This window comes from Hoplias malabaricus, chromosome 9 (assembly GCF_029633855.1).
Source record: "Hoplias malabaricus isolate fHopMal1 chromosome 9, fHopMal1.hap1, whole genome shotgun sequence".
NCBI classification, from domain to species: domain Eukaryota; kingdom Metazoa; phylum Chordata; class Actinopteri; order Characiformes; family Erythrinidae; genus Hoplias; species Hoplias malabaricus.
In genome coordinates, this window is record NC_089808.1 from 42,532,123 (window position 1) to 42,547,447 (window position 15,325).

Consider the following 15,325-nt stretch of genomic DNA (forward strand, 5'->3'; position numbering starts at 1 on the left):
CACCTTTAAGCTCGAATCGGTCTCCCCTGCGGTGAGGCCGTGAGATTACAAGGTCATGCTATGTTAAGTAAATATCTTTCTTCTTGTTAATAAAACTTTCATTATTTGAAATCACAGTGTATGCAGTTTTGTTCATTAGAATTTCTGAAAATCCTGCAGAACTCACTTAGCTTGATTAATATTCATTCTCAGACTAATTATTAACGTTTTAATTGCTTAAGCCAATTATAAACTTTAATTAATATCATTAAGTCAAATATCAGAGACTATAGGAGTTTGAATAAGGTCAACGCTATAAATACAAACTATAAATATAAATATAGAAATATGTTTATATTTCTCGACGTATAATTAAAAACCCAACATACGCTACACATTTAATTCCCTGTACAGTGAAATAATGTCAAGAATTATCCTCTAGAGGACACCACACATCTTTATCTGATTTTATTCCTAAAATCTCCTGCACAAGTTAAGTTTAATTTCGCCATCTGTTTCACTCTATTCTGATTCATCTCTCTACCCAAAACAACAGTATTCATTCATTCATTCATTCGTTTTCCCTTAGAGTTTCATCCTGATCAGGGTCGTGGTGAGCCTAGAACGTACCTGGGATCACTAGAAGCATCACACACTCACCCAGTCACACACACATCAGTGGGCAGTTTCACACACTCACTGCTGCGTATGCTTTCATACGTTCACCCAGTCACACACACACACACACACCTGTGGACAGTTTCACACAGTCAACCAGTCACTATTTCACACTCACCCATTCACACACACACACACACACACCTGTGGGCAGTTTCACACACACACCCAGTCACACACACACTGTGTTGTTAAAGGTGTATTAAAAGTCTGTGTTGAGGTTTGACAGACTGACCCTTGTCCAGATGCAGTAAAACCCCCTAAACCTACTGTGTCGAGCTTTGTATGAATTAATTAACTGCTGTTTACGTTGCTGTGTCGACCTGAAACTAGTTCAGAACCCACCTATTTCCATGCTCCTGGTCCTAATTTAGGTCACAGAGAGATTAATCATTACCTGGAAGAATTTAGAGTCCACACAGGACTGAGAGAGGAAACCCTGCTCTACATCAATCTCTGCCACCAGCACGTTTTCATAAACTATTAACAGGTCAGCTCCCAAACCACTAAAGAGCTCTGGAACTCACCCAACCCTAATCCTAACCCACTTTCTTCTTCACTTCAGTTCATAATGTGTTGACACAACAGTTGAGAATGAGTTTGGAGTGCACAGATTGCAGCACACACACCTCCACAGTAAGAGGAGTTGTGTAAGTGTGTGTGAGACTGTTGTGTCAGTCAGAAGCCTGTTTCGCAGGAACGTGTGTCACATTACAATAGACGTCACATCCTCAGTTCCCATAGACACTTTAAAAGTACAATAAGAACTCAAACATGTGGCTAGGTCACTGTTGGAGAAGTGAAACTGTTCTTAATTAATTAAAACTTTACATTTATTTATTAAAACTTACTAATTCATTAAATTAATAAAAAACTGACTTACATTAATGGCTATTTTCACCAATATTTAATGCTGTCAAAGTTAATTTATTTCCACTAATTAATCATTCATTCTTTCATTGTCTGTAGCCCATATCCAGTTCAGGGCGGAGGTGGGTCCGGAGCCTACCCGAAATCACTGCACACAAGGCAGGAACACACACTGGAGGGGGCGCCAGTCCTTCACAGGGCAACACACACACACACTCACACCTACGGACACTTTTGAGTCACCAATCCTCCTACCAACGTGTGTTTTTGGACTGTGGGAGGAAACCGGAGCCCCCGGAGGAAACCCATGCAGACACAGGGAGAACACACCACACTCCTCTGAGACAGTCACCCGGAGGAAACCCACGCAGACACAGGGAGAACACACCACACTCCTCACAGACAGTCACCCGGAGGAAACCCAAGCAGACACAAAGAGAACACACCACACTCCTCACAGACAGTCACCCGGAGGAAACCCATGCAGACACAGGGAGAACACACCACACTCCTCACAGACAGTCACCCAGAGGAAACCCACATAGACACAGAGAGAACACACCACACTCCTCACAGACAGTCACCCAGAGGAAACCCACGTAGACACAGGGAGAACACTCCACACTCCTCACAGACAGTCACTCAGAGCGGGACTCGAACCCATAACCTCCAGGTCCAGTATCCAAAAACACATGTGAGTTTGGGTTTAGATTATTTAAAGATGGGGATTCCAGTGTTAGTGTTTTTAGATTATTTTTGTTGAATAAAATATAACATGTTATTTTTACTACAACACAACAATTAATATAAAATGAAAAAGGACCAGAAGAATGTTTAAAATCTTAATTACAGTTATACATTACACAAAGACATTTTAAAACATATTTACATATATAACACATGGAGTGACACACTTAGAATGAATCTATAAATATCATGATCAAAGCTGATTAGACACCACACAGAGCCAGCCCAGTCCGGTCGGTCAGGTCTGTCAGGACAGTATCAGAGGGAGTTTGTTTTGTTGTGGTTGAGTGGATACTGTATGTGTAAAGAATAGAAAGATTACAGAAAATAAGCCCATCATGGAGCTCTTCTCTAACACTTCACATCTCTGAATATACAAATGAAACAGCTCTTACTAGTTTTACTTAGAAGGTTTACCTTAACAGGTCCCAACCTGAAGGAAACATGTTGTTATGAAAAATCCTTTCTGCAGTGCATGTTCACATTCGTCCACCAACCCACACACTGTGAAACAAGACCCCAGTCAGTGTACTGTGCGCTGCCTGAGTCAGAAAACGAGATAAAACGAGTCGTTCTGATTCTGCTCTGCTTCTGACGTCAAGTGCAGAGACTTTAGAATGGCTCCGCCCCCTCGTCTGAGTCTGTCCAATCACAGCGCTGGACCCGTGTTTATGTGAGAGCGCACAGACGAGGTTAAACTCAGCAAAACTGACACAACGAGCGCGGAGAAATAAGAGCACTGAGTAAAAACGGAGAAGAAAGAGAACAGAGTGAAAACGGCTAAAAACCAGAGCTTCCGCTCCTCGCTGTGGGCTGACTAATACACCCCCTACACACCACACACACACACACAGCCATTTCAATAAATCAAGTAAATAACCTGACATAGTAAGAATGATCTTAATATGAGCTCTGACATTACCACGATCCTCTCTGTCCATGAACACAACAGGCAGCCATCACTTTGGGATCCAAGTCAACTGGAGCTAATGTAGTAATGACTTCATATGGTGTGGGAACCACTTAATACTGCATGGTGATTATATACTGAATCTGTGGAAACGTGATTATTTCATGTGTATCAAGATCCCTGGAGCTGTGTGACAGTGACACTACCTGCAGCGCCGCAGTGCTGCTTAATATTAAAATATTTACAACCTAATAAATACCTATTAATTAACAGATTATAAACCTTTATGAGTCCAATTCCAAAGTGGTACAGAAATATTTAATGGAATGAGTTAATGAGGCATGGGAAATTTTCTTGAACGGTGTGGGGATATTAAAAGATACTAAAACATCTGTTTCTGTCTTTAACCTCGTTCACAGCCCTGAACAGTGTGAATGTTTTCTTATTTCTCTCCGTGTTCCTGAAGTCAGTCCAGACATGTCCTTAGTCGCAGAGGAAGAATGGCTGTGTGCAGTTGTGTGGTTGTAGTTTGGCTCAGAGGAATGGTGTTGGATGAAGCAGTTCTGCTCCGAGGGGCTCTGTGAAGGGGATGAGCCCCAGACATGTTGTAACAGTTCCTCCAAGAAGAACACTGTTTTCTTTACAGCTTTTTTGTATTTGTATGTGTGGGGGTGTTCTTTAATTTATTGCAGTGAATGTTAGTTTAGTGTGTGTGTGTTTGTGTGTGTGTGAGGAAGGTTAAGTTAGTGTGGTTTTAAGTGAGTTCAGCGTCTTCACACTCTTCACACCCTGTTTGTTTTTGTGTGTGTGTGTGTGTGTGTGTGTGTGAGATGGTGGTGGGGGGTGAGGGGGGTCCTCTAGGTGGGTCTCCCTTGCCCTTTTAAAGACATTTTGAGCCTGTACACATTCTTTTAAAACACAAAATAAAGGTCCTGTTCCCCCAAACAGGATTTACGAGAAGTCCAGATACCCCAAGCCCAGAGTGGAGCACTGTCTAATCTCTGTTCCAGCTGGACACATGCCTTGAGGCTTATCTGAGACAGAAGTCACAGTTTAGTGGGCCACTCCCTGTGTGTGTCATAATATGGGATCTTACACCATACTTCAGTTCTGACCCTTAAACAACAGGCAAAGGATACTGACCTGATACTGATAGGTCCTTAGTGTTTATTTGGCAGAGAAAGCTACTTCCTCATTTCTCTCGCTCGCTGCTTGCTGCTCACGGCTCAGACACTCGCTGGATCCTGATCTCTAAGGAATAACAGCTCTGAATACAGTGCCCTCAGCTAACGTCTCTCCAGGAAGGTAAGTGGTGCTGGAGCAGAAGAACATCTGTGATGATTTTATATTCAGAGGGGATCATGTTGTGACGTTGATACTAACTGGACTGCAGTCTTGTTTAGGGCAGAGAGAGATGAGGGAGACTGTTATTCTCGCTTTGCCTGTCTCACCCTCCAGCCCCCACAGCTAACAGGGCAGGAGTCTCCAGACATCTTTAGGATTCATTTACAACAAAAAAAATCTTCATTCTCTGAAAAACTCACTGTGGGGGAACCTTCACTGTGATCACTTTACTGATGGGACCCTCAGTGATACGTCTTAGTGCCTTCAATCTGTAAATGTAATGGTACCTTCCTTACAACAAAAAGAGTTCATTCAAGTGTGCTATTACTATACTTCTTTAAACTTAAAAACAAGCAAGTACACTTTCAGATTAATCCTTATGTCCTTATCAGTGATGTACTACACACAGTTGTACTTAAATACACCTGGGTAGTATACTGACTAGTGTACAGAAATTGTCTGAGTATATTTGGAGTATATTTGTGCTTATACTTTTGATTGAGGGACAATTAAGAAAAGTATTCTTGCTCTATACATAGATAAAGTATAATGTAATGGGCTTGTAGTTTGTGGTTGAACAGCTGAGAGTAAAGAGTACAGAACTGTACACAGTGTTCAGCAGCTAAAACCCACACAGATTAACATTCAGCTGATGTTATCAACAATATTCTTCCCAGATTTGAGCAACACAACACTAAAGTAACTACTAAAGACCATACATACACGTTATCATTTGTACGCTGAGGACCCTTAGCTACATCATAATTCGCAGGTATTGTATGTTCACGAAGTGAGCCTCCTGGTGGCGCTGTTTCACTCAATGTCATTGTTATTTATCCGCGGTAGAACTAGTTCTGTTAACAATAAACACACAAACCACTGCTTTACTAACTTTCTGGACTCTGAAGTTAAACATTCATGTTTTCACCTGGGGTTGCCAGATATTTACATCTCTTCCGACACAATTTAACTTTTAGAAAATAATGTTTATTTCCACCATGATGCCAGGCTGGGTTTGAGAGTGTTGTAAAAGGCTTAATTCAAAACCATTATAAGTGGGATAGTGTGTAGCTAGTGAAGTATACATATATACTAGTTTACTTTTAGTATAGTGGTAGTACAAAATAAAACTTATATTTTATATATATATATAAACTATCTGTGTACTCAAAATGTACTACCCTTAAATCTAAAATATATTTAAAGTATATATTTATAAACTAAAATGTGGGCCAGTTTAGTCCCAAGAAGCTTACATAGTACAGTTACATGGAAACTACTACTACATTTATATTTATACATTTACTACCTACAGTAAACATGCAAAATATAATTATTATTTATTAATTATTATTTTTTTTAATATATTTTTTGTTTTTGTAAAGGTTTATATTCATTAAACTGTAGATTTTTAAGTTGAATTAAGTTACAATTCAACTTCAGACTTTATTTTGTTTTCCTGCTTCAATCTGTTTATTACGAAAACCTACAGATGTTAAATGCTAATGCACCTAAAAGGTCCACAGCTGGACTTTAAGACCCCTGTAGCTGTGAAGGAAGGTTTACACTGACTCTACAACACTGCTCCTGTACAGGGCTTTCAGCAGATTATATTTTAAAGAAAACTCCCTAAAACTACTGGAAAAACAACAAATACAGAGTTTTAAATTCTTGTATGCGGTGAAGAAGTACTGTGCAAGTGGGACTTTTATTTGTGCGTGTTGGCAGGAAACACAGCTATTTGCTCTTGATAGTTTACAGAATGTGTTTGTGACTGAATGTGTCACGCTGTCATGATTTTCTCATTTATTTAGCCTGTTAACAGAGTTCAACTGTTGACTACACATAGAGAAGACATATCCACACACACACACACACATACACACAAGCAAGTAATTTAGCCCACTACTGGCATTTACATCTCAGCATTTCCCCTCCTTACACACACACTTTTTTCAGGTTGTATCCACACACACACACACACACACTCACACACACAAATATTTCTCTAAACTCAGATCAACAACACTGCATGAGTCAAGGGCTGAAATGTTTCTAAACTGGTGAAAAGACACTCCACACTAAAGTTTAGTTACTCTGAGAGCACACTGTAGGGTCATTTGAATTAATTTAATTGCTTTGTTAAGTCGTCTGTGTTTCCTGTCTCAGCTACAAGGCACTCACAGCTTGTAGTGGTACACCACATGCTATAAATATAATATCCCACCCACAGTGTGCAGAACAGGTGTGATTGACATGAGTTTGTGAGGTGAGATTCCAGACCGTTATAAATGAGCAAATAAGAAACACAATCAAAACTTTTGCTAAAAGCAACATTTTTCTTGTTATGAATGGGCTGCTCCAATTAATTGTAAATACCAAAATATATTAATAACTTAATTGCCGTTACATTCACACTTGGGATGTCTAGGATATCAGAGCCCAGTACTGAACAAAGAAGGCTCTGAAGATGGTTGACAGGAAACAGAATGTTCCAATGTGGCAATGGGCCTAGACACAATGTAAAAAAAGCTCAGAGGAAAAATGAGAGGTTTAATTCAGTCATAAAGTCGCCCTCAGGCCATGAATGAAACCCTTACAACCTCTCAATCAGAATTTAGAATAAAAATTACAGATTGTAACTCAGGACACGCCTTCGAGCATAAACACCACACACACACACACATGGCTAAATAACAACACACACACACGCGGCTAAATATCAACACACACACAATTAAAAGGCTAAACACGAACACCACACACACACACACACTAACAAAGCTAACCACCAACAACATACACACTAACAAAGCTAATCACCAACAACACACACACTAACAATGCTAGCCACCAACAATACACACAGCACACACACTAACATGGCTAATCGCCAACAACAGACACACTAACAAATCTAATCACCACCACACACACACACACTAACAAGGCTAAACACAGGATTTTCACTGGAGAGTCTTTAAAACCTGTATCCACCGTTTCTCACTACATACCCATTCAGTGGTGTTTAGGTGTGGTCTCTGAGGCCAGTATTGTTGGTGTTACAGGTCTTGGTCTGTAGGGGTCTCTTTTTCTCTGTTTTTCTGTACTTATGTAATAATTTTCCATTGTTTTGACTCTCCTTCCTTCAGCAAAAAGAAAAAATAAATATCTCACACTTAACAGGCATTCTGGCTAAAGATGAATTGATAGAGGAAAGTGGTCTATGACTTTTACACAGGACAATACCTACAGTGTTATGAAAAATCAGAGACCATTTTCCTCTAATGGGTGAGGCTCAAGAGAAAGTCTGTACACCCCCTGAGGGCAGGAACACAAAGAGAGCCAGAATGAGGCCGACTGGCATGCTTAGATTCAAAGGAGGGGCAAGTCAAGGGCCCTGAATTCAAAGACCTCGGTGATTACATTAACAGTGGTTCTCTAATCAGTCTCCCAGTAATCAGACCTCTGTTTACTACATGGATCTAAGTTTTCAGACTAGGGTTGGAGCGAATGTGGGACACGCAATAAAACAATAACAGCTGTGGGGTGATTCAAAATTATGGGCAGATTGCAATAAAACAAACCTTGGACTGGACTGTTGCTTTTATAACATGCAATAATCCACTCCTTAGCATTGCACAATTTAACTACTGATCTCACTCACATGGTCACGTCCATGGTTCAGGTCCCAGTGAATGATGCTCTACATATCGCCCCCTGGTGAGCATCCGTAAACAGCTTTCAGGATAATGTCCTTTCAGTATTATATCGTTTAAAGGGAATGACTAAGATTGTGGGGAAATCAAGTTCTCTCTGATTGTTTACATTCTGAAGCTCTGCATCTTTTAAGGTGGGATGGTGTTTGAGGAGAATAACAACCGTAGTTTGTTGCTGATGGAAGTGTAATATGTCTATACATTTTTATTTACTGTTTAAATCATCACAGAATCTCATTTGTATTCACTTAAGTCTGATTTTCCATTTCTACAAGACAGTACTAGGCTTTTCCAATCTCCATCCCACAGTCGAGGATCATTGGTCTTAAACATCTTAAAACATATTATTTTAAAACTATATGTTTTCTATGTTACATTCAACTATAAAAGTTATTTCATTCTTTCTTTCTTTGTTTACTCTTAGTTTTTCTTGTCATGTCTTTACCAGATACACTTCTTGTAAAACAGGAAACACTTATATTTTATTCTGACTCATATTTCTTTACTGGCAATTACTGTGGTCACAGCGAGGTTTATAACATGTCACCTTCAACCATTGTAATTAAAATGATATCATCATTAACTAAAGATACAAACAGTAGGAGAAACTACAGTGTGGGCCCCAGACTCTAGGTAACTGCACTCAGTGGCATCAGTGTTAAATTAAAAGGTCCAAAGCATGGCGTTTATAGAGGTGACCTTTAAGTGTATTATTAGAAACGTGGATAAACAACTGAAAGGACTGAGCCATCAACAACCTTGACACAGAAAGAAACCACTTCAAAACCTCATCTAAACTGATGGTATGGGCTTTTGATGTTAACCACACTAAAGATTGGTATCGATTCTTAGGAAGTTAGGCTTAGTCAGAGAGGCGGTCACCTCATTTAAAGTGAAACCGTATTTTTAAATGTACAAGATGAGACAAAAATTTGCAGCACTCTGGATTCTCATGGTGTCCGAGTCGCCTCGAGTAGGTCTCTCCTCAACACTCCCATTGGGGAGAGACGCAGAGAGCTGCTTCAGAGCTGTGGAGAGAGACAGAGAGATTCTCCTACACGGGAAACTCTGTTTAGTTAATCTGTAGCTCAAAGGGGGCATCTGCGTCACTGTGTTTATGACTTCAGGCACAGTGCAGATTCAGCTCCAAGAGTTTTCAGGGTCATGGAGAGAAGAACCCACCGTCTGAGCCAAACAACAGTTTATTTACATTCTACAGTTTCTGTTGAGAAAGTACTCGCACCAGAACACACATTTACATATCTTTACACATCAGAACGCACTGTTACACCCCACAACACAATCTTCACAAGACACCACACACCAGAACAGACCTTTGATTTCTAAACATGTTGGACTCTCTGTGTTAATGTGTATAACATAGTTTAAGTGTTAACATGCACATATTGGGTGTATTATGATGTAAAACTTAAAAATAAAAATCACGTTCACATGATAAAGGTCTCCTCCAGTGGAAGGTCTTATCTGCATAGCTCCATATTCATACCAGGCATTACATCTCACATTACAACACTTCATTATTTATAACTGAGTGAGTTGAGCGCTACGCTGATCCTACCTCATCAGACAAGCTTAATGTGACACACAAGCTTAATGTGGTAACACACCAAATATCTACATGTTTACACATTTCAGCCCATTGACAAGCACATATTCTGAGGTTACAAGATAAACGTGTGCGTATATATGTCATAATGTTAAGTGTTAACAGAGAATGTCACATGTTTAGAGCCCAATGGCTTTTCATATCCTTCCTGAACTCTTGAGTCTGAAACAGCATTTAGGGTTTAATTAGTCTTTAAATCATCCAAACTTATCTGTGTAAAGCCTTCAAAAGAGTTTTGCTGGAGCAATTACCACCATTAATCACTGCACCGCAAACCACCAACAGAGACACTGCCGAGTTACTTTAGTTAAAACATTTAATTTCAGATGTAGACCATTATTTTTGACTGAATAATATCTCGAAGGGATCATGTGCTTTGTGGCATTGTGCACTCGTGCTGTAATTCACATGTGTCTCTGTATGTTTTACATCCCATAATCTTTATTAATGATATTATAAAACTAGTTTCTATGTTGCACATGTTCCTCTTCTGAGAACACGATACTTTTTGACTTCTGCTTTCAGTAACGGTAAAACAATACACAGTGTACTCCATGTCTTCTATAATAGACAGTCATTTCTTCTTGTGTATGTTTTCATAAAGGTCTGTGTACATGGATAAAGGTGGTGAACCCCCAAACGAGGCTGCCCCACCTTACCCAGGACCTCCAGCTAATTATGGTGGGGTAAACATGGGCTCCCAGCCTGGCTACCCTCCGAATGCTGGCTTCCAGCCCTACCCTGGACCCCCTCAGCCGGGGATGCCCGCAGGGTATCAAGGTGAGTCTCAACTCTTGCTTGAATGAAATAATATGAAAGGAAACAAAAACCAATTTTTTCATAAGGCTTTATCCTAATCTCACCCAGTAATAACCAAACAGTGCTGAGTAACCACTGAATAAATCTAAGTTAAAGAGTAAAATAAATGAATAAAAATAAATAAAAAAAGAGTCTTGGAAAAAATCTGCAATTTATTTCTGAATAATAGCAATTTTAATTTTAGATATCAGTGATATTGTTAAATACATAACCTTGTTAGCTACATAGAACCATGCTGCATCAAACTGTTAGCAACCAAACTGGCCCTTCCAGGAGATATCACTTTACACTACCACACCCATTTCTGGAAAAGCAGGAAATGATTCAGGGGTGACCAGTCTTATTTGAACAAAGTTTTGTGGCTGTTTTCTTTCATATCAACCACATGGAAGCACAACACAGATGATTTCTCAATATGTTCCTGTTTGAAGACACAAAACTGAACTAGATAAGCGGTTACAGATAATGAATGAATGAATGAATGAATGTTTGAAGCCACACTGGTCTTTATGCTGAAACTCAGTGAACTAGAAAGTGAGATAGGAGTGACTGTCTAATATATTTATTGATATTAGAAAATAATTACATTTTAAAGGAGCCGTATCTCCCTCGTCTCCACAGTGGAACACAGTTCTGTTTCTTAATGAAACGTCTGTGACCTGCTTTGGTCCAAACCCCACGAGCTCCACAGCAGTGTTCTCCCCCTGTGTAATCAGCCCTGTTCAGAACGACCGCTTTCAGCACCTGTTCCATCCATCCATTATCTGTAACCACTTATCCAGTTCAGGGTCGCGGGGGGTCCAGAGCCTACCTGGAATCATTGGGCGCAAGGCGGGAATACACCCTGGAGGGGACGCCAGTCCTTCACAGGGCAACACAGACACACACACATTCACTCGCACACTCATACCTACGGACACTTTCGAGTCGCCAATCCACCTGCAACGTGTGTTTTTGGACTGTGGGAGGAAACCGGAGCACCCGGAGGAAACCCACGCGGACACGGGGAGAACACACCAACTCCACACAGACAGTCACCCGGAGCAGGAATCGAACCCACAACCTCAAGGCCCCTGGAGCTGTGTGACTGCGACACTACCTGCTGCGCCACTGTGCCGCGCACCTGTTCCTTTAAATGATAATGAGCCGCTCGCTGTTCACCCCGACCCCGAGCGCACAGCAGTGAGGAGCGAGGAGCAGAAACTCTGGTTTTTAGCCGTTTTCACTCTGTTCTCTTTCATCTACGTTTTTACTCGCTCCTCACTGCTGTGCTCGGTTTAAGTGCTCGTATTTCTCTGTGCACGTTGTGTCTGTTTTACTGAAATTAACTATCTCTGTGGTTGAAGTTCACCTGCTTGGCCAATAGAGGTCGCCTTGACTAACGTACTAGTGCACTGATTAGGATTCAGGATGCATGACCTCTGGTGGCTAAATAAGTGAACTACAAAATAACAGACATTCCTAGGTGAAGTTGCCTAGTGATAATTTAAAGTTATAATTTAGTTGGACTCTGTTAACTCGCACATATTTGGCCCATTAACATGTAAAACATTAAATACATTATATAAAGGTCTAAAAAGTGAAAATTAGTGAAATTTTAATAAACATCTACAAGTGCCCCACGTTTCCTTTCCCATATACAATCCTTTATTTTTGAAGTGGACCTATTTTTTAAATAAAGTCACAGAACAGGAACATAAAATAAAGAAGCATTTCATCATTAGTTCATTAATTTATTCATCCATTATCTGTAACCCTTATCCAGTTCAGGGTCACGGTGGGTTCAGAGCCTACCTGGAATCATTTGGGCGCAAGGCAGGAACACACCCTGGAGTGGGCGCCAGTCCTTCACAGGGCAACACACACACTCACACATTCACTCACACACTCACACCTATGGACACTTTTGAGTCTCCAATCCACCTACCAACCCAGAGGAAAATTTATTGCAGATTTTCAGAATGTTAATTGACATTGCAAACCTGAGTTATCTCTGTTTTTCTCACTGAAGGTCCTCCTCCTGTTGTGTACCCTGGACAAGTTCCAGCAGCTACGAGTGAGTTTATCTGCCAGTGTTTCCTGCTATTGACACAATACTGTGTTCATGACTGTGAATTTGCATAAACCAATATAGATCTGATAAGACGGAACTACAGTAAATAAACTGTTGTAACATCCTCCAGTTTCATCAGAGCTCTATTGATCACGAGGTGGTGGTTAGTTCAACCTTTTTACCACTTGCAAATTTGTGACTCTGTAATTAACTATTCGGAAAAACACACAGTTGTGAATAGAACTCTCTACTGTGGCCCCAGAGAATGTCCTGCAGCTGCTACCAGAGCTCAGATGATTATATTTGTCAGTTTATTCACATGGTAAATTCAGTAAAATCTCACTGTCAAGAGGCCAGCGATATGAAAATACTCAATTAGATCAAATTCACTTGTGGTAATGAATAAGTAAGTCTTTGTGTCACGGTAAGTCTCAGTGATTTTTAGCGAGGCTTACAATAATCATTTTACAAATTCACAAAGACTGAGAATCTGTTTCTTTTAAAGGTGAATCATTAGTGGTTTCTGTGTAGACACATCTGTAAATCTGTGTGAACTGTAAATCTGTGAAACTGTGAGACAGCTGTCACTATACATTCTGATTGGAGATAATCTGAACAAAACTGAAGGTTGTGAAAGTTGCCTTCCTTTTTAAAGCGTACGTAACAACCTCAGGATCAACATCACCCCAGTGATATGTAAGAGGAAGTGTGAAAGGACAGTAACCTTCTCTAGGGGATGGGCTTTTTAAATTAACACTTACAGCTGTGTGAAAGAATACAATCTCAGGATCCCTATTTCTGATAAAGTATGACATTTTAAAAGCGCAGTAAAAAGTATGAATCTATGGTGTGTTTATGCTCATTATGTGTTATTACACTAATAAATTCACAGCTATATTATTTTTTATTTTTTCAGCTGTAACCACGGTTGTGGTGGTTCCTACCCTGACTGATGTACCCGGACAAACAAAATGTCCTCATTGTCAACAGGAGGTTGTCACTAACACAGCACACAACTCTGGACTCTTAACGTGGCTCATTTGTGGAGGTCTTTGCATTGTCGGGTAAGTGTCTCTAACCGTAAAGAGAGAGATTACCTCAGAGATTACCTGAATTCCCTGTCTCACTTTATTCTCTCATGTCTCCTGTGAAGGTGCTGGCCGTGTTGTCTGATCCCATTCTGCGTGGACTCATGCAAAGACGTGGAGCACCGCTGCCCCAACTGCAGCAATCTTGTGTATATCTATAAGAGAATGTGAAACATTTGCTCTCTCAGTGGAGTCCAGAAAATCTTCTTGTCAGATATGATGGAAAAACTAAATCTAAATATTATCAGATTTAAGCGAATTAGGATGGACCAATCATATTTCACCAATCATGTAGCTTGATCACACCTATAGCAAAACCATATCAATGTTATTACCAAAAAGTCACACTCTTAAAAATAAAGGTGCTACAAAAGGTTCTTTATTTTCTCTGTTTAAGAGATGTGTGAATGTGAAAAGCCTTTCAAAAACCCATTACTCAATCTTTTTTACCCATATGTAAATGTAATAGTAAACATGGTTCTGTTGGAACCACTAAAAGTGGTTCTTCTATGGCACCTTTTGTAGAATCTCTGATTTTTAAGAGAGTGAAGCATTATTCAGTTAGCGTCACTGTTATGTGTGTGTCTGTGTGTGTGTCAATAAATGTGCACTATATTGTTGCTATCCAAAGAGAAACGTGTGTCTCAATTTGTGGATATTTAGTTTACTACATGGTTTTAACAGAGCAGCTGTGTGAATACACCATGATGAATGGACAAATAGAAACACTCCAAAATTACTCTGAGTAAAATTTATTTTCCCTTTAATCAGTGTTCAAGTAAATCTCTGATAAAGATGACATCATCACACACATCCAACAGCAACTATCTTTAATTTGAGGGTTGATACCAGTGGAGTGTTAGAGTCCTGGCAAAAATACCAAATCCTACCTAGTGTTGCTATAAATATATAGTTAAAAATGCATGAGGAATTACAACCCAAGTCCGATGAAGTTGGGACATTGGGTAAAACATAAATAAAAACAATACAATGATTCGCAAATTCTTTTTAACCAATATTCATTTGAATACACTACAAAGACAAGATATTTAATGTTCAAATGGATAAACTTTTTTTTTTTTGCAAATATTCACTCATTTTGAAATTTATAGAAATTCCAGTTTGCACACCTTCATAATAATAGTACACCACCCGATTATGTCACTTAATATCAGGTCATTGTGGTGTGTCATTTGAAAATAAAGGCGCCTTGTGTTATGCCTGGTGAATTTGGACAGTGCTTCTCTTTGGTCTGAATTTGCTGGCCATTATTCAGATTTTACAGATTATTCAGCAGAATTAAACCCTTTCCATACACTGAGCACTGATGCGGTTTCACGCCAGTGTGAACGTGTTGGGGCTTACGGAAAACCTGATTTTAAGTACAGCTTTCATTTTCTTCAAGTCCAGATTTTTTCTCAAGGAAAGACTTTTCTATTCCAGATATAAAGAGAATTCCAGAAGACACTGGTGGCTGCTTAAACACTCTGT

The 15,325-nt window shown here is 39.8% G+C and overlaps 1 protein-coding gene across 1 annotated transcript; it reads left to right on the forward strand.

The window, feature by feature from the left end:
* Positions 1 to 4,291: 4,291 nt before the first annotated feature.
* On the forward strand, positions 4,292 to 14,467 carry LOC136707130 (lipopolysaccharide-induced tumor necrosis factor-alpha factor homolog). The gene is made up of 5 exons (XM_066681048.1): positions 4,292 to 4,489; positions 10,479 to 10,654; positions 12,705 to 12,749; positions 13,663 to 13,810; positions 13,900 to 14,467. The coding sequence occupies exons 2-5, from the start codon at positions 10,489 to 10,491 to the stop codon at positions 14,003 to 14,005; spliced, it is 465 nt and encodes a 154-aa protein (XP_066537145.1). The 5' UTR covers positions 4,292 to 4,489; positions 10,479 to 10,488; the 3' UTR covers positions 14,006 to 14,467.
* The last annotated feature ends 858 nt before the right edge of the window (positions 14,468 to 15,325 follow it).